This window comes from Dermacentor albipictus, chromosome 6 (assembly GCF_038994185.2).
Source record: "Dermacentor albipictus isolate Rhodes 1998 colony chromosome 6, USDA_Dalb.pri_finalv2, whole genome shotgun sequence".
Classification (NCBI taxonomy): domain Eukaryota; kingdom Metazoa; phylum Arthropoda; class Arachnida; order Ixodida; family Ixodidae; genus Dermacentor; species Dermacentor albipictus.
Window position 1 is genome coordinate 29797365 of NC_091826.1, and position 19428 is coordinate 29816792.

Here is a 19428-nt window from a genome sequence, read left to right on the forward strand (position 1 = left end):
CTTCGCTTGGCTCCCATTCTGTAACTATACCACACCACCAACGTGAATCAGGCGCCACGGACTGGCCCAAGTCGGTGCCTTATCAAGAGAACAGGATAATGAGCAAAAAGCTGGACAGAAATTTTGTGAGAGAGGGCAGAGTGAGTGAAAGAGAGTAGAGCGAACGAAGTAAATATGGCATGAAAAGGAACAATAGGCGCAACTGCCTCACACACTCATCGAGCGGTACTAAACGTCCGGCGAATGGTCGACAAATTAGCACAAATCTCGATGACACCAGGAAGCAGAATGTTAGCGTATATATATGAGAGTCGCTCAAAAGATGGCGCCTTCAACATTCGTGGGGTTTGTCGTCCCCAAGCCAGTACGCAGGCTCCGAGGCGTGACTTTGTGAGCGACTCCGGGTTAATTGCGACAGCTTCGGCATTCCTTAACGCCTGTCCAGCTCATCACACGAGCGTTCTCTCATTACGTTCCCGTCGAAATGCGGCCGCCGCGGCCCGGCAATCGAGCCTGCGACGTCATGCTCAACTGCAGGAGGAGTGCGTTCACTCGGCTAGCGGTGAACCAAATCGAACGCAGTGCCCCCTCCCCCCCCTTCAAGTAGGGGACGCACGAAATCTCGAAAAACTTCCAACCCGCAATACCAGATGCGGTTCGCGGAATGGGCTGATAGCGTCGCGGTAAAGCAGACGCCACGGTAGCCCACACCACTGGGAAAGAAACCTCCACTAAAACTTGACAATAAACGTTTTCTCTCTCTCTCGAAAAATGAGCCAAATATACCTATATAATGGTTGCTCGAGCGAACGTCCGTGTTGCTAGTATTAATAAAAAAGCTTTCTTGTGCGAGTTCGCTTATATAGAAAAAGTAAGAATCATAGCGCGATAAGACAACTGTAAAAAACAAAAGGAAAACAAGGACAGTGCCAGAGGTGAGCACTACAAAACAATTTTCACCCTTAAAAGTTAATAAGGGTGTAAACAGGTCTATAACTCACACCCTTACTCCCTTTTTGGGGATAAGAGAATGAGTTATCGGCTAATTTACACCGTTATTCACTTTAAGGGTGTGAATTACCGTGAGGCATTACAGGCGTCCGCACTCTGCACTCACTGTGACTTTGGCCTTCTATCTTTGTGATACGATTTTCACTTCATTGTCGTTAAACCCTTTATTCGAAGAGTGTACGTCGCTGCTACACCCTTGGGAAAATGTCGCCAACTTTGGGGCTTATCTGGACCGCCAGCAATGATTATCATCAATCCTCCGCGCACTATACATTTATTTAACACTCTGCGCTCGCTACTTCCCTGACAAGAACGCTGTGCCACGCTCATTCGGGCGTGCCATTCGCAGTCCGAAATTGACGTGTGCGCAGCGTTAAAGAAAGGACACGAGCGAAAGATAGACGATCTTGATATGAGATAGATGATGACGCACGAAGATAGATTCACATCCCGAAGGGTGCGAATGTTTAATAGAGGGTATACCGAGCAAAATCCTAATCCCTTTCCCACGTAGGTTCCACAAAGCAAGTGGAACATCTTTGCAAAAATGTTCCGTGTATTAAATGAAGCCCTACGTTGAACGAGATTAACATGTTCTACTTATTTTGCAAAAAATGCTCTGGACACTTCATTAGTGGAACTAATGTGGAAATAGATTAAAGCTACGTTAACAGTTGGTGTAGAAGTGGGTGAAAACGTTGAAAGGAAACCTAGAAATCAGCTCGCCATTCCGGGTAAGCGGAAGGAAAATTACGCGGCGAGCCGTATCTTTTGGCCTTGGCGAAAGCTAAAAATAGTTCCGCGTTACCTGAAGCAGCGTTGGCATGGAAACATTGAACATGACTCCGAAAGCGCCAGCACCGATACTAATCGATGCGATCAAAAGTTACCCCATGCTGTACGATAAAACTTGCAGTCTCTACAAGAACACCTTCCTCAGAAGCGATATCTGGATTAATACTGCCGAAGAGCACGGATTTGTCAGAAGGTGCAGAAGCAAAGCCTTGCCCCGTGCCCTAACTTCTCACACTTTTGTCAGAGCTGGTTGAATTCATGACCACCACTTTCGAGGCGTCCGCTTCCTCAGCTTTTGGTTGGTTGTCTCCAGAAATCAAGAGGTTAAATAAAACAACTTATTAGTCTTTTATATTTGTCTTTAAAATCGGTTCGAGCGAATTCGCACCCAGTAAGTCCTTTTTGATGACCGCTGGATCGGTTAATGAACATGCAGCTGGAAATGGCGTGGTGGACAGCGCCGCCAGGTGGACATCATATTTTTTTTTCGCCAACTTCTCATCTAATACCCCCCTGCGATCCTTGAGGTATGAATAAATAAAAATAAATAAATACTAAATACTAAATAAATAAATACTCTCAGTAAGTCGATTTGGCGAACGCGGTGGCGGCGGCGTCAAAGCAAATGTGAACGTCTTGGACACGTGCAAAAAAGAATTTTTACCCCTTTTGGCATTTTCGCTCTCTCTTCGATTCCCAAGTGAGAACGACGAATAAGAATGATGTGCAAGTAACCGTAGTAATAAGATCCAGTATAAAAACAGATGACCCCCAAGGACATTCTTTCCATGCATAGGTTCCGTGAAGTAAGTGGAACATGTTTCTTAAAACATGCTCCATCTACGTTCCGCCTTTGTGGAAAGAGGTCAAGAGTGAGGCAAACTCACCTTCGTCCTCGAAGTCCGAGCGAAAGACGAACGTCTTGGTGCCCACTTTAACGCGGTTCAGGGTGAAGTGCGGACCGTCCAGCTTGGTGTCTCGGCACAGTTTGGCCAGCACTTGACTTGGCCTCAAGGGGTCCCGCCACTGGTTCGGGCCGTACCTGCAAAAGGGAACCGCGGGCAAATTGTAAAGCGATTTACGCCGTTAAGGTTTTGTAAGGGTGCAAATTGGTCCATCACTCGACGCTTGCAACCTTAAAGGTGTAAAGATGTGGAGTATAGAATAAAAATACCATTAAGGGTGTAAATCTGTTTAACTGCGCAAGATAGCCATGCCGTATCTTTTCGGCTCTTGTGCGCTGAATATGCTGCATGAATGAGAGAACCAGGTATGAGCTACCAGAACAGAAGCATGACCTTCGCCGACCAATCATCATAGTGATCATCACTGTCATTTTTAGGACAATATTTAGGCCTGTAGTATCCTTGTAAATAAATGAATGAATAAATAAATAAATAAATATATAAATAAATAAATAAATAAATAAATTATCCTCATTATCTTTGGCCTATTTACGATCGCTGTAACTGAGAGGGCTAGCTACCTTCACGAACTCCTATCCTGCGTTGTCCGGCACAATCTTGTCCTAACCCCATCCCAGCCCCAAATCCTCTGTAGCGCTAAGGAGCGGTTCTCTTCCATTGGCGCCCTATTAATTAACTCGGTTATCTGCTCTTTACGCATCACACAATCCGAAGAACTCCATTTCGCCCTCTGGATCTCGCACCGCAATGCCAACTACCCGCGTTTGCCCCAATTCTTAAATATTAACCATAAGTTATTTGCAACATAAGAGCAACATCTGATCATACCGCACTCTAACAGCAAAATGGGTTTAGAACAGAATAATCAGCAATAGGTCAAATAATCAGCAATAGGTCACGGCCGGGACCCGGACCCTGTCGTCGAGAAGTCTGTAGAATGCAACCAGCGCCTCTCTGCGACTTCCGGAGACTGGGAAGAGACGTTCTATTCTTAAGAGAAACCAGTAGTCGATGGGGGCAGTAATGTGTAGCCTTGGGAGAGCTGCTTCCGCGTCACTGTGACCAGCGCGTCACCGAAGATGAAAGCTTACTCGTCTCCTTGTGCGCTTTTTGTCTTCCGTGGCGCTCTGGTTACAGCAAAGTCACGGAGGCACGGCGGGACGCCTGCAGTGCACGAAGTGACGTCGCACAGTCCCGGGTGTGAGGGCAAATTTAATTACGGCCTCTACGATTCACATGAACTCGCATCATCCTTTCATCCACACCCCATAGCCCTGTGAAAGAGCCGTTTTGCGCACGTACGCCAACATATTCCGTGCCACAATCAACCAAGCAATTAAATAAATGATTAATTTAAATTAATAATTAATTAATTAATTATTAATTCGGTCGATTAATCAATCAATCGATCGATCGATCGATCGATTGATCAATCTATCTATCTACCAGTCAATTAATTAATTAGTTAATTGTTCAATCAATTATATCAATCAATAGATCAATCGATCGATCGATTGATCAATCAATGGGTCATTCAATCAAGTATTCAATCAATCAATGGGTCATTCAATCAATGAATCGGTAAATCAATAAATCGGTCACTCAGTCAGTCAATGGATTAGTAAATTATTCCGACCAATCATTCAATCAGCGAAAGTCAATCTCTCTCACGTCTCGTATTTCCGCGGTATCCCGCAGGTGGCCCGGTGGCGGCTGTAGAAACGGTTCTCGAGGTCGATCTTCGTCTCGCCGATGAGGTCGTCGCTGCCCAGCAAGTCCCAGTCGTAGATCTGCACGTTCAGTAGCGAGTCCTGCGGGAAGGTGGCCTCCATCTCGAAGCACCTGCGCGGTCGGTCGCGCGCGTTCGACTCCACCGGGACTTTCTTCGAAACACCGCACGCGCTTTGCGAAGTTTGTTTCATGTTACCCCTTCGTTAAAGGGGCCCTTAAATAGCAACGCTAATTCACTTTAGCCTCGTGAAATGCTACTTAGAACCTATATTTTTTTTTGTGAATCTTGCGGTCCCGCGCAGAGGTAGCCGAGTGGCTATGGAGTCGCACTGCAGAGCGCGAGGTTGGGCGTTCGATCCCCGCCTCATGCTGTGTTGGAGGGTGGTCTGCAAAATCGATCGTTTGTGACGTGCATTCGGTGCGCGGTAAAGATGGTCCAGGTGACCAAAATTAATCCCAAATCTCGCACTACGGCGTGCACCATACCAATTTTTCTCCACGTGGGACCCCAGAATTTATTTGTGGTTGTTTCGCGGTAACGGCCTGGTTGACACTTAATGCAAAGGTCAGAGTTCCATTTTTTTTAAAATCCATGACGTCATTGTGAGCTGGTGCGAAACCTTCAAGACGGTTTCTTTCGGTTCTGCGCCTTTTCTCACTTAACGAGACTCTTCTCCCAGTAATATTTTTTTTCCGTTTCTAAGAGTAATTTACTAACACAGCTAGCATTATTTTACTCTCTAGTGTTCCTTTATTGACGTTCTGGCAACAGGTACAGAGCCGATCACTATCAACGGTACACCGGACTCAAGAAAAATGCTCAATCCCGTCGAAGCCTCGCTACAAAGCACCCAATTTAAGGTATTTAATCAGTGTTGTTGCTTGTGCGACATACACATCGATCTATCGAACTGCAAAAGCGTCGTAGCTTTATTAGGCACAAAGTCAAATTTGCCGCCGAACCTGTGTCCCGTAAACTTCTCCGGCCGACTGTAAATATGGTATTGTCGGCGTGCAGGGTGTGCCAACATAACTGGAAACGCCTTATTGGTACGGTTTGTTGCAAATTGCTTTCAGGCAATGGCCATTAGGAGCAAGCCTTTTCTGTAGAATACCCGAGCACAGCAATAGGATGGGTGGCGAACATGGAGGAAGGGAACAATATAGGAGGGAGCACACCGAAACGCGATTGAAGCCAGCCTGGTGGCCCAACGTCAAAGCGCGCAATTGGCTTCATTGTTCGTGCTCTGCAGGCATAATCACAGAACAAACGCGCATCGAATATAAACTACTGGCATAGCGTCATAGTCTCGTCTAGCGTAGCTAATATGAACCAAACGTCTCGGCAAATCTCGATTCTTGCTTCGTGATCTCGACGCAAGAGGTCACGTGTAAGACTACCACTGTGGCTTCACGGAGCGTTCGCTATGCCAAGGCTAGCTGCGTGACGTAGTGCTCCCTCCTATACTTTTCGTTCCTCCGTGATGGCGAAACAGACGTAAAAATTGACAGGAAAAATGGAGTAGGCATTAACGTGCGGCTTTCAACACGTCCAACTGGATACACCCAGTTAGCGATGACGTCTACGTGCGCCTCCGCGTTGGTGGCACCACCTGGTGGCGCATATTTTACGCAGACGGGACACACAACTATCAATATATAGCACTAATCGACCATATTGTACTCAGCTGCCATTGCAAAGTATTGGCAGAGACCTTATCCTTTAAATGCGGCTTTCCTTTTTCTTTGACGAGAATGCTATGTAACAATAAAACAGTTTTTTAGCGTGTTGTGGTTGGACAAAACGTCATAGGATGTAGATATCAACGTTGTTGCTGCAGTTTACACCTCCGGCAAGTCTTTATGTCGTCAAGGTTAATACGTTTGCCGACAAGCTATATCTCTCTATTTAGGCGACACATCCTGCTTTCGCGTCTGGTCGGAGAAGTCAGAGTCGATACCGAGTCGAAGCTTCCGCTTACGGGAAGACAAAACGTACTCACTTTCCGAACACTGGGTTGAGTTGCTTTGATACGTAGTTTTCCTTGTCGCTGTTCCTCTTGCTTCCTAGGTTTATGACGATGTAGGGATCCGCTTTACCATTCATGTCCGCCGGATGAAGATCTGTCGCCTAGGATAGAAAATCCGAGTGTTGGCACTTCGCCATACAGAGCTCGATACATTTTGGCACTTCGCAATACAGAGCTAGATACATTTTGGCAGTTCGCAATAGAGAGCTCGATGCATTTTGGCACTTCGAAATACAGAGCTCGATACATTTTGGCACTTCCCAATGCAGAGCTCGATACATTTTGGCACTTCGAAATACAAAGCTCGATGCATTTTGGCACTTCGCAATACAGAGCTCGATACATTTTTTCGCATCTACCCTTTTGTTCTGTTGAGCTGTCTGAGCGAAGGGTAACTGCTCGAGGACTCACATGTACTGGCCAAAATAGAATAAACGATCGATTTTGTCAACGTGCTCCGTGCGTTAACAAAATTGCTAGATTCGACTACCTCGGTGAGTTCGGTCATATTCTTTTTTATATTTTAATCCCTAAAGATCCTTGGGCACATTATGTAGGGCCGTAAAAGGAAGTAGTCGGGGAGGAGGGGGGGAATGAGGAGAGGAGGTGTGTCAGTAAAACAGAAGGTGTACAAAAGATTTCATTGAAACAGTTTACCATGGAAACAACACAAAATTAGAAATTTAGTGATATTAAAACGCAGGTGCAATCATACTTTGTCTTGATGAACGATGACTTCCTAAAGAACAACCACACATTATAAAGAGAATGATACAGTAGGAAAAAGAAAGAACGTGCTAGCTTCGAAAAAAAGAAGACATGACGAATAAATCGACAAATCCCGTATTATGCGCGCACTCGTTGACAAAACGCTTGCGTATCGAATGCCTTGTGACATTGTATGCAGGCAAACATTTACTTCCGTAGCTTTCTTCCTGTGGCAGATCGCAAGAAACAGAGTTGATTGATGCCAGAACCTAAGAGGAAGCTTTAGCTCTGGCCCAACTCCGACGCGGCCTATTCGAATACATGTATAACGCAAAAACGTGTTTTCAGGGATAACCACCGTACCGATTTTAATAAAGTTTGTTGCATTTCAGAGAGAACCTTAAATTCCAGGGACTGTTGGAAGCGGAATTTCGATTTAGGGCCTGCATCTTGTTAAAAAGATTTTCAAATATTCGAAAGTTTGAAAAATATAGATGCAGTCTAAGAATTATTAGCTCTGCATAAAGAAAAGATATCGCGGTTCTGTCAACGGCATCCATTACATAATTCAAAGCGGACAAATTCGATATGTCAATTTATACCTTAGGTTAATTCGTTACGCTGTGTACAAGGGTTCTGCAAAGGCTGTATTTCCGTATTACTACATTTTTTTACATTCATGTGCAACATATCAATTTTGTCCGCTTTAGATTTACTATTAGGTTAAATTCACACAATTGTGATATCAGTTTACATTGCTGATTGACAGAGTTGTAAACCTGATAGTTTCGTTTTCAGAAAATTTGCGCTTCTTACCAATTTCTAAGAAAAAAATTGGCGACAAATAAAAACTTCGAAACGAACAGTCACTAGACCTTACCTTTTTCTTTTACATGAAACAAACCTTGTCAAGTTGAGTGCATTGGTTAACGAGAAAAACTAATTCTCCTTTTACGAGTATTTGGATAGGAGCACCCGAGTTAAAGCTTCCTCTTAAGGTTTGCATAACCCTGGATTGAATCTTGTACGAGTGGTCAAGGTGCGGAAATGTATGGTTGGTGGATTTGTAATGGCGTGCGTCGAAAGAATAATGAAACTGTGACTTTGGCAAGTTGATAATGCTCGATTTTAGATATAAAACAGCGCACGTAAGATGCTGTGGCGGACAGGTTGAACGATGTACACCACGAATGCTGAAATCACAACTGAAGACCTTATCCACTCATTCATATACTTTATATAAGCGAGCGCCAATATACAGGTGACATGAGTTGCCACAGTTCAAATAAGTATCCTATGTGGAAAGAGCATTTTCTTTTGTCATGCAAGAAAAAAAAGCTGTCCTAGCGGAACTTCAATTTGCGTTGTAGCAGCCTATTTGGAACAATCTTACGGTTGATGATAAATATATTCCCAAATTTCGCGTTCCGTTGAAAATATATTTTGTAACCCCTAATTGCCCGCAAACTCTTATTTTTGCTTTCCTTTTTGCTGCAGTCCAGTATCCTAGTGTACCCGCCCTAGAAGCCCGTGTGTATTTTTTTCCCTGTGCATATATTGAATGGACCTCAGCTACTTGTTGGCTAAGAATCCACATGTTTGGATAGATTTCTGATTGATCCTTTTTTTTTTCAAGTAAAAGATCACAATGATCATGATCATGATGATGAACCAGTAACTGAATCATGCGGCTGTGGCAGGTCATGTCCTCTGTTTATTTGTGCTTGTCTACATATGCCGAAAAACGTCAACAGATCCTGCATTTGTGAATCAACATCGGCTGGCGCATGCCGTTCATCTGCGTGCAATGTTTTATATCCATGGCGAATGAAGCTGAAAGAGTGTAATATGATAAAGCCTACGGCAGTAGCACTACTGTTCTCGTATTTTCAGACTCTCTAGTTATGGTATATTTAAAATTCACAGATTATTAGCAGCCGCTTACCTTGACGACGTATACCCTGATGAGCACGTGTATGGGATCGTTACTCGGCAGTCCCTGAAAAAGCCCGTACGTCGGATCGGCGCCAGTTATCGTGTAGTCCTGGATGTCCTTGGGCAGCGGGAACCTGTAGACTTGTAGGGAGCCCTTATCGGAGGAAGGGCAAAGAAGAAGATACCAGGTATCTACACTGACTTGACGATTTTCTCATGATTACACTCTGCAAAGCTCCCGCGGCTGCATATGCATTGTAAAAAAGAAAACGTGGCGTATGTGTTACGCATACCTATGATTACAGATGCTTCCTGAGTGGCATTATCTGAGCTCCGAGAAGTGTAACGTGCTATTGTGGGAAAAGTATGCTATCGTTAGGCGCCGGAGTCTATCTAGGAGTGCGCATGCGTCGGGATGGAAATTTAACAGTCGGAAAAAGTCTCTCGAGCGTTCTCTTTTCATGCGAGAATGACAATTCAATTTTATTAAACAACGTGCATAAATCACCTAAAGCGAGAGCCCTATAAGCTACTAAACTCACGCAAAGAAGGTTCTTTCTTATTTTTTATATATGTGGTTGGTTTCTCGCAGGTTATGGAAACGTGAACGTTGCCAGCAACGCGCAACACCCACAAAGGGGTGCATGCTAACATCCGGGAAAGCTCCTCCGCTGTCACGTGTGTCACTCGCACCTGATCCGTAGCACCTCATCTATTCCGCCAGCGTTTCGTGATCGAAGGTAAGAAATCAATTTTACCGCACTCGCCAAGGGAGCGGACTCGAGAAGAGAAACTCTACCATCTGCCTCACTGCGGCATAATTATACGACCGAGTTGGCAATTGGACGCCTGACTTTTGTACTTTTGTTTAGACTTTTGCATAGATGAGCTGCGGCTGTCGTTGACACCTCAATCTTTCCAAAGCGCTGACAGCAGGGTGGTGCGAAAATAAAATCGGCGTCCTGTGACATATGCATCTGAGGCGGATACTTACGGCAGGAAAAGGCTCTCGCAAGCAAATAGAAAGCTGCGAATCGTGCTTGTCACACTGCACGTGGCTCAGCATAGACAAATCCCAGCTTGAGTGCAAGAAAAGAAAAAAGTGCTTACAACCTTGCGTATACATCTTTCTGCTCCCTTATCCCACGGACTTTCCTAGCTTAGGGGGTACTGTGGACGAGAATGTTACATTGAGCGCTTGTTCGCGCCTTTCTTGAGCCTGTGGCTGTATTCTTCAAAGAATTCGTTTGATTTCCCTATGCAATTGGGAAATTTTTTTTCCGTCATTCCAAGTGTCCCCTCCAGGCGATAACTGCACTGTGTCGTCGTCAGAGCTCATAACGAGTAGCGCAATGGATGTTATGTGATGTGTGTTGTTACAAAACGCGACCCCTGGACTACATACGTTCGCAAAAAAGCTAGCAAGATTGCGCTACCAACAGCTTGAAAAGTGTCGCTTTTCTGCTGGTTTGAGAATGCCGTGCACTGTACGTTGGAAACGAATGCTCGGCTGCTGTCGCTGTTTCGGGTGCGCAGAGTCGTCGCACTGGTGCAGCGAACCCATTATGACAGCTAAATAATGCAAGCAAAGGGCTGGTCAGCTGCAACGCATATGAAACGACGCACTGCCTATCATAGCCTGCTCTGTTGTGCTTGCCAGGGAATTGAAATTCGCTCGCACGTGGACTTCGCCGTATCGAATCTCCGTCGAATTGGAAACAGGCCCAAGATGCACAGAGCGTTTCCCTTGCGGATTCTGTCAACCAGGATTAACGTTATTACAAACGCACGGACGCAACATCGCAGCTTCGTACGTCTGCCATACTGAATTCGCGGTCGGGCCAGCCGCACGCCTTCTGCCACCCGTGATTCTGAAATCCGCCGCTAGGTGGCTTTCAGTAGCGCCCCTACCGGCGGAGGACGCCACCTATACGGAAGTTTTGCGCTTGCATAAATAGAGACATTGCGATGCACTGAGCAGGTACATAATTTTTTTTAAACCACGCGGACCTTTTTTGTAGGGTGCGCTGCCTAAAGTAATGAAACTTGCTAAAAACTGTTTCGAACAAGAAGTAGCACTAAGGCAAACTCTCTTCGTAATAATAAATGATACGAGATGGATGACTGGCACCGCGGGTAGATACCTTGAAGAGACCGACGACTCTGTTCTGGTCATCCAGGTCATCTCCACTTCGTTTGCCACGGTACAGTTCGAACGTGTGCAGCCACTCACGGAAGCCATTGAATTCGGGGACGTTCTCGAGTTCTGTTGGGTAGATCTGGAAACATAAGGGCATGATGACCGCAATTTCAACTGGATAGCGTAATAACAAATGCACACAATCATATAGGATGTGAGATAGCGATTAACTATCACATACACCTTCCAAACAAAAAATAAAAAGACGTGATTCAAAAATTAATGGAGTCAATTCTGCGAGCGGCCTACACGACATGTTGCTGCTAGTTATGTGCATTCTGTTAGCCTCTGCATGGACTTAATTGGAGATTCAGTTAGTTATTTATAACTAATTCATCGGGGCCTGAGTAGAGAAGGTTACTGGAGCGTTGCCAGGCACCTGAGCCAAGTGTTCCTCACATACTGAATATTGCGTAGGTAATTTTCAATATCCCAGCGGTAGGCCTCTGTAAAAGGTGAAAAAACCGAGCAAGGGTGCTTCTCTCTTTTTCGCATGCGCACATTTCAGCGTTTGACGTCAGTCAAGAGATAGAGCATAATCGGTTAAAACTTCACCGTATAAGCATTAACACAACATTTTCACACTTCGAACGCTAAGCTACAGTATCCTTTAGCACTTTTAACATGTTTTCTAAGTAGCTGTCGGTATAACGTCCTTATGCTTAATTTGGCAATGCAGCGCGGTAATTTAGACAAGGCAGTTTTCAAAACCCAATCATTTTGGAAGCGCACGCCACTTTGCATTACACCTTCTAAATGAATAAGCTTGACGTCTTTTAGATGTCGTCATTCTTCTAAATTTCTTTGTGGACGCCGTTTGCTACGTACTTGAAGGAATAAAAACATAAATTCTGCAAGCGCCTACATCTCACGATCACTGTCGTCATTATTACGATTAGCATTGAACCAATGTAGCGATATACCGTATTGCGGGACATCATCATCACTTGTGCACTTGTCTGACTCTGGGGCTTAGTTTCAAGGAGCCTATCCGGTCCTGTCGAAACCAATCTGTAGTGGCCCTTCTGAGATTTTAGCTGTTTCGGCTTTGTTACCAACTGTACGTATAAGCGGTCGAGTTAATCTAGTTCGCAATCTGATAAGGTCCGACCCGTACTAGCCAGTAGGACAATATCGAAAATGACGAGAGCCAGGCAAAGTAGGCTTGTACCTTGATCAGTCCATCCTGTGGTATGCGCCCCCTCTGCGTCTTGGGCGACAGACGCTGGGCAAATCGGACGGCGCTCGAAGCGCCCTTGAACGTCCTCTTCTTCTTGTCCAGCCCGTCCTTCTGGTGGCTGTACTCGAGCCGTTCCAGCTCCTTCTCCATCTTGCGCATGTCTTTGGCACTGAGCTGGCTCTCTGCACGACGTGTCAAAGTCATAGTCAAAGTACCTAACTTAGGCATCAAAACAATTGCCTAAGAAGCAGACATAAAGACAAATGATGCCTGACAGAGTTTCAGCCCCCTTCCCCTCACTCCCCAAACACATCACCCAACGTTGCCATAATAATTGCTACATTGCCTGGTGACAAAATTTTCAACATAAATCAGTGGAAGCCACTGGCAACAACTCGTCAAAACAAAACTTTGGGCCAGACTGATTTGTATCGCGAGAAATGCGCAACTATGAACGAATGACATCTGTGTCATGAAGTACAGGAAAATCGACCAAAACAAACAGGAACAATAAAAAACGAAACTAGCAACATTTCAACGTTTCAAAATTGTGTGCCAAGAAGAAGGTGCACAGCAATAAGACGGTTGGGTTAACGTGATTGTTATACGTAGAATATACAAATACGTAAATGCATCACGATTTTTTTTTAAAGCGAAGCTTTCTTGTAGTGAACCCTTCTCGACTTTGATGACCGCCGCTGGTGCTGCTTCCTTAGCGAATAAGAGCTTGTGTTGTGTCGCTTTGTTATAGTGCGCCTGGCACCTCGTGTTCGCACAAGAACATGTACGTGCCAGTGTTTTTTGTATTACGGATATAGATCCTGTATTTAGCGTCGCATTTCTCTCAACGTGACATCTGCGCTCATAATTTTGTTTTTCTCGACAAACACCTTTTTCATCTTGGCGACATCACTGCGTCGACGTCTCACAGTGTACATGATAGGTAGTACAGGTACTCACATGATATAGGCACTCACATAATAGTTGCTATATTCGCATGAAAATCAATTTGCATACCTCGGCTTAGATTGGGAACGGTGTTTGGCGCGTAAGCATAAACTTGGCATTACAATAAAGCTGTCACCGATATGATTGATAAGCGTAACTTGACGTTGCACGAGTTTACAGGTTTCGTGAATGGTAATAAAGAAAATTTTGTGCATCGAATTTAGTTTCATACCATTTAAGTAGCGACTTCCCGGAAGCTTCGACTTACACAGAAACCGACGTTTTAGTTGGATGTACATAATTTTTGTTTCATTTGGACATCAAGAATAAAAAGAAGATGGGGGAATGACTTGAGGCTCGCCGCATTAGAGAAACAGAGAGACTCTCAGTGTTTTAGTGAAAACTTCGTTATTTTAAGGCACGGGATATATCAAACGACGGCATGATACTTGTAAAGTCACGCACAGACAATTTATTTATTGCAGTGTCGTTTGCGCGTGGCCATAGATAATTGTGTGTGTATCTTGACTCACAAAAGCCCTTTTCCAATAAAACAGTTCGTAGTGATCGGCCGTCGCGCCAGGCCTTAGATTTGACTATGTCCTAAATTGAGGGCTACGTCACCCTCACTTCAGAAGATATTAATTTGCTCATGAATGTATGCTGCTCACACACACACAGACACAAAAAGAAACAACAACCTGATTATGCGTCCAGAAGCCAGCACTGCGTAGTACGTGTGAGTTTAATTTCATGTGAACGACATAGTCATGGTAGTGTAATCACAATCTATAATTGTCAACAAGTTACTCGCACCAGCCTTTAAACATCATAATAATGAACATCATCATCAGCTTATTAAATAGCGATTGCAGATTAAGGCTCGTGAATTGTACCCGTGAACTCCATCTAACGCAAGAAAATTTCCTAAACTCACCGCTTAGTATTTCTTCGTCCAGGGTGCTCGTGGCTTAGCGCTAGGGAACACAACTATTGACTGAAGCTCTACTCGTAGGGAAAAAAAAGGTTTCCTAATAATTTTGTGAATAATATTTTATTCGCTTCCCTTTCTTTCGCCGTAACTGCGTTCGTTACCCTTCGCATGCATGTTGTAACTCCAGTAATTCAGGGGTTATCTGCTGTGTGCATTACACGACCTGCCACGGCACATTATCACCTAAGCATTACATGACCTCTGACTTGCTGGGTGGCGAAGTCGGCGCCACCAGTGACGATCATGACGCGGTTTGACGTTCCTTGATTGAGTGGCACATGTCAGAGCAAAAACTCTTGAGGAAAGTGCCTGTATTGCCATCTTCTTGTACTCGAGATGGTTTGTGCAGTTCATGTTCCTTTGCTTACCTCCGTCGCTGGACATGTCGTAGTTGTCGTCGCCAGCCCTCAAGTTGTTACCCGGTAGTCCGTTATTATCGCTCGAGTCCTGAAGCAGGTAATCAGGAAAAAAAAGAAAGCTTGCAGTTTCGGCCAAAAGCCGAAGCATTGATAGCAATGGCAAAGTACTTACACAACTACACGAAGAAAGGTTCGTAATTTTAGCGGCCGCATAAATTGCAGTAAACATTGGCTGACTAATTAAATTTAAATCATGGTGTCAAGTGCCCAAAGCGGAAACAAGATCAGATCTCATTCAGTGTGTGTGGACGCTCGCCGTCACAACGCTGACGTGACGAAAAGCGGCAGCAGCGGCGAGCGAATACCTCATCGTGCTGCCTCTCCCTTCAACGCGAAGATGGCGCGCGAGAACAAAGCGCACACGAAGCCATCAAATTTTTCGTGTTGCCTATAGCTTCTGCACCCACCGCAAATAACCTCTAAGATTCGGTAGAATAGCGGCAGCGCTAAGCCTCGCCATGTGCAGCCGCGGTCGGAGTAGAAGAGAAGACGCACGCTAACCTGGTGGCCCTTCCCCCTCTTCTGGCTCACGCTCATCTACCCGGTATCCCTCTCCCCCTCACTTTTGGGAGCGCGAGAGGCGGATAATTCAATTGGGGGGGGGCGAGGTGGCATGTAATAGTACACCTAGTGTACGGTCCTTTTCGGCCGCTCCTGATTGGATGCAGCTGTACGAGAGGGGAGGACACAAGCAGCCCTTTGCCAGTCAACAGTGGCCAAAATGGACAGTCCACTAAGTAGATTCTTACAAAATACACCCCTGGAGTGGGCAGTTAGTGCTATCGCAATAAAGAACATGTTAGAAGAGGCACAAAAGTAAGTTAGCTATTTCGTCGAAACTAAGAGACTGCGACAGCGATAGTTCAGGTGGTTCCATAAACCTTGCGCTGTTATTAATAACCACGATGGTTGTAATGTCACTGTCTTTATTTGTAATATGAAAATCAGGGTCACATGGGAAAGATGAAAAATGAGTTATCACTGTCGCCGAAAGTGAAACGCTGTGAGAGCAATAGCCCGGACCTGACGCTGTGAATCTCAAAAATTAAATTGATAACGATATTGCCTTTTTTTCTTCATAGAAATAATTGGTTGCATAGAAACAATGAGAAGTAACCTCGCAGTTCTGGTGGAACTCAGAGGTTGGGGGCAGCTCCGGACACCTACTAATTTGAGCCTTAATTATGATGATAATTTATTAGCATTCATTTACGTCAGAGAAAAGAGGGCAAAGTGCGAAAAGTGCTGTGGGAACAGTTCGACAAGTTCCCACCACAGAAAAAGTAATAACACGAAGCACGGTAGACAGTGGTACAGATATCACTTGACAAACAGCACGAAATGAAATGTTTGAATAACGACAACAAGTAACAACGCGTTGATCGCAACAACAAATTTAAGCAGTTTCTCGCAACGGTCGAAGCAACTAAACACAGCGATGATATAATAAACTGGAATTTATCCAGAATGAGAGTACCAGGTGAATTGTGGAAACAGTCGAAATTTCACCACTAGACTACAAACCGGTAGTGAGAGGACGCTGACGAAAAAAAAAAAAATTGGAGGACGCTTAAGCTTCGATTTCAAGAGTGGAACGCGACAGCGTTCCCGTCGACCCGCCAAGGGGTGGCTACGGCGCAGCGTCTACGCGCCCCGAATCGGACGCGGTGAGCGTCGAGCAGCGCCGCGTTCGGCGCGGCAACGAAATGTGCGCCTGAGCAAGCGACGCACGCCTGAGCGTTAGAAACAGCTCGTTTCTAAGGCAACACCGCATTCACTAGAGGCGCTTTTGTACCGCTTTGAAGAATCGTACTCGTGGCTGAGTGGTAGCGCCTCCGTCTCAAACTCCGGAGACCCTGGTTCGATTCCCACCCAGCCCATCTTGCAAGTTGTTTTTATGCGAAGCATATTACGAGAGCTCAACCCAGCGCCTCAGGCGCGGCGGTGTCGCCTTGAATACCACGTGACACCGTGGCGTCACGACAGAGGAGAAGTGGCTTTGGCTCAACTCTTGCAAGATGGGCTGGGTGGGAATCGAACCAGGGTCTCCGGAGTGTGAGACGGAGACGCTACCACTGAGCCACGAGTATTTTTTTTTCTTTATTACCGGCTTGGCAAGTACATACAAATATTGCCACGAGTACGATGCTTCAAAGCGGTACAAAAGCGCCTCTAGTGAATGCGGTGTTGCCTTAGAAACGAGCTGTTTCTAAGGCTCAGGCGTGCGTCGCTTGCTCAGGCGCACATTTCGTTGCCGCGCCGAACGCTGCGTTGCTCGACGCTCACCGCGTCCAATGCGGGGCGTCCAAGGCGAAGCAGAGTAACGCATGAGTTGTTTCTTCGTCTAGCCGAACCAAATATAGCCAAGCAATAGCAGTTCACCAAGCTAAACAGTCGTTCAACAACTAAAATAAAGGCTAGTATGCTTCGCATCCTGGGCTTAACCTTACCTAAGCCACAGCCATTTTTTTATTCATAAAGTGCCTGCTGGGATTTATCGCTCACGGCCAACGCCGACACCGACGCCGACGACACCGGCTTTTCTCCGACACGAGCTCCTTAACGCTGTCGCGTTAAAAGCAAGGTCACGAAGATTTGACATAGCCCGTACTCCCCTGCCTTTGCACAGCCTCCTTAACAGCACGTCTCTACTCACCTTGGCGGCCTGCTCTACCGAGGCGAAGTACCGGCTCCACCAGTCCCGGTTCTCTTCGTCGTGACCGGGGTCCTCGGTCGCCATCTTCTTCTTCCGCTTGTTGGCTTCGCTCTTGATCTCCTTCTTGCTCCTGAAGCCCTGAAAGGAGCCAACAGTCAGACGCGGCAGACGTTAAGGCGTCCACCCCACCACATTGCAGTTTCGTCATCAGCTAACTTACGTCCACTACAGAGGGGCAAACGATCGCCAGTAACCCCTGCCGTGCATCGGTGATCTTCGTCCTGTTTCTGTAGACTTCCCGACTTCGCCACGCCAGTTCATCCTCTCTTCCACCATGCAGTGCTGCTCCCTTTAATTAGCATTCATTCTGCTGTTATAACAGAGACAACCGGATATTTGTTCCGTGCATTACGCGACCTGCCAAATCCAGGTTCCTAATTTCAACTACATTCGGTTTAGTATGCTTTGCAGGCAACGCTCCTGACCCCTACGCAAGTAGTGTAGTCGTACAGAAGTATCGTTTCACGCGTTGCGCATTCAGTTATTTTTGACCTACGATGGTCTTTACAGGAACGATATACTTCGTATATCGCAACGACAACTTGCGCGTAAAAGCTGAAGTCAAAGAAATAAATATTTGTGGACACCTTTGTGTTTTATTATATGTGGCGTACTATAGCTTCTGGTGGCAACTTCAAGTGGTGCTCAGAAGACGCTGGTAGCAGAGCTGCGTCACTCCATTCGTGCGGCGGCAAATAGGTTCAGGTCTGCGCTACCTTACATGTAACAATTATGCCAATTTTGCGACATGAATATATGACACTTCATGTTATATCAGGCTACATGGCGCTAAGCTTATTCTTTCTGATGAGGCGCACACTAGACTTACCCAGCACCTCCACCACAGGTGACGTTTCACTGTGCGGTTCTTCACCGTCACTACAATGTGAGGTCTGCTGGCAGTGTCACGCTGGAGGTAGGCGCTATTTGATCGCGAATGTAGGCCATGAAAGAACGCTCTTGAGCTCGCCTATCATTGCCTGCTGTGCATAAAACGTAATATACAGACTTCCAGCCACTGGTGTTTCGCATATCATCCACACTGTCTTCTTACTATCCCCCACAATTTCTTCAAAGGTAACTCGATCTCAGACAGAAACATCTTTGGATGTTTACGGAAGCTTTCACATAGCCCGGAACTCCCCCAGCGAGATACAAAAATGTTAACCAACCTAAATAAAAACAGGTTCAGCAGTTTTCTTGCACTCCGTGAACATTCAGAAGTAAGGGAAAACTTACGTAGTCCAGCGTTATGAGCGTTTCCTTTGTCGACAATATGTTGGAGTCAGCTTCGACGTCTACCAAGACACCTTCATCTGAAGGAGAAGAAAAATGAAAAAAAGCAGGGTCTTGTAATTTGGAGTTCCCTAAGTAGCGAAACGCTTTGAAGGCCTTACGAGTTTTTGGCTAGCCAACGGGACACAAACAACGAAGAGCACACAAATGCAATGAGAGGACTATAAGTAACATCATTAAACGAAAGACTACTTGCTCTAATATTTCTCAGTATGAATCTAGACACCACACAGAAAGAAAGAAAGAAAGAAAGAAAGAAAGAAGGAAAGAAAGAAAGAAAGAAAGAAAGAAAGAAAGAAAGAAAGAAAGAAAGAAAGAAAGAAAGAAAGAAAGAAAGAAAGAAAGAAAGAAAGAAAGAAAGAAAGAAAGAAAGAAAGAAAGAAAGAAAGAAAGGAAGGAAGAAAGAAAGAAAGGAAAGAAAGCCGTAGATATGTGCATGCGTCGATGATAAGAGAGTATTTGGGATTCGGCACCCTGCAAACGTCATGTTTAAATACGAGGCACTGTATATACATCCCGACGCGAGCATATGCTTTTCA

At 45.4% G+C, this 19428-nt stretch overlaps 1 protein-coding gene across 3 annotated transcripts in view; it reads right to left on the reverse strand.

The window, feature by feature from the left end:
• The window catches only part of mfr (misfire), a 394040-nt gene that overhangs the window by 34588 nt on the left and 340024 nt on the right, over window positions 1-19428 (reverse strand). For 2 of the 3 annotated variants that reach the window (XM_070540270.1, XM_070540272.1), the window contains 10 exons: window positions 18833-18909; window positions 17754-17882; window positions 17534-17671; window positions 14827-14905; window positions 12508-12698; window positions 11281-11415; window positions 9147-9290; window positions 6467-6594; window positions 4404-4574; window positions 2694-2848 (listed from right to left, as the gene is read on the reverse strand). In XM_070540270.1, the coding sequence (XP_070396371.1) occupies window positions 2694-2848; window positions 4404-4574; window positions 6467-6594; window positions 9147-9290; window positions 11281-11415; window positions 12508-12698; window positions 14827-14905; window positions 17534-17671; window positions 17754-17882; window positions 18833-18909 (1347 nt within the window). The remainder of the gene's footprint in view (window positions 1-2693; window positions 2849-4403; window positions 4575-6466; window positions 6595-9146; window positions 9291-11280; window positions 11416-12507; window positions 12699-14826; window positions 14906-17533; window positions 17672-17753; window positions 17883-18832; window positions 18910-19428) is intronic. The other variant, XM_070540271.1, reaches the window with a different exon arrangement.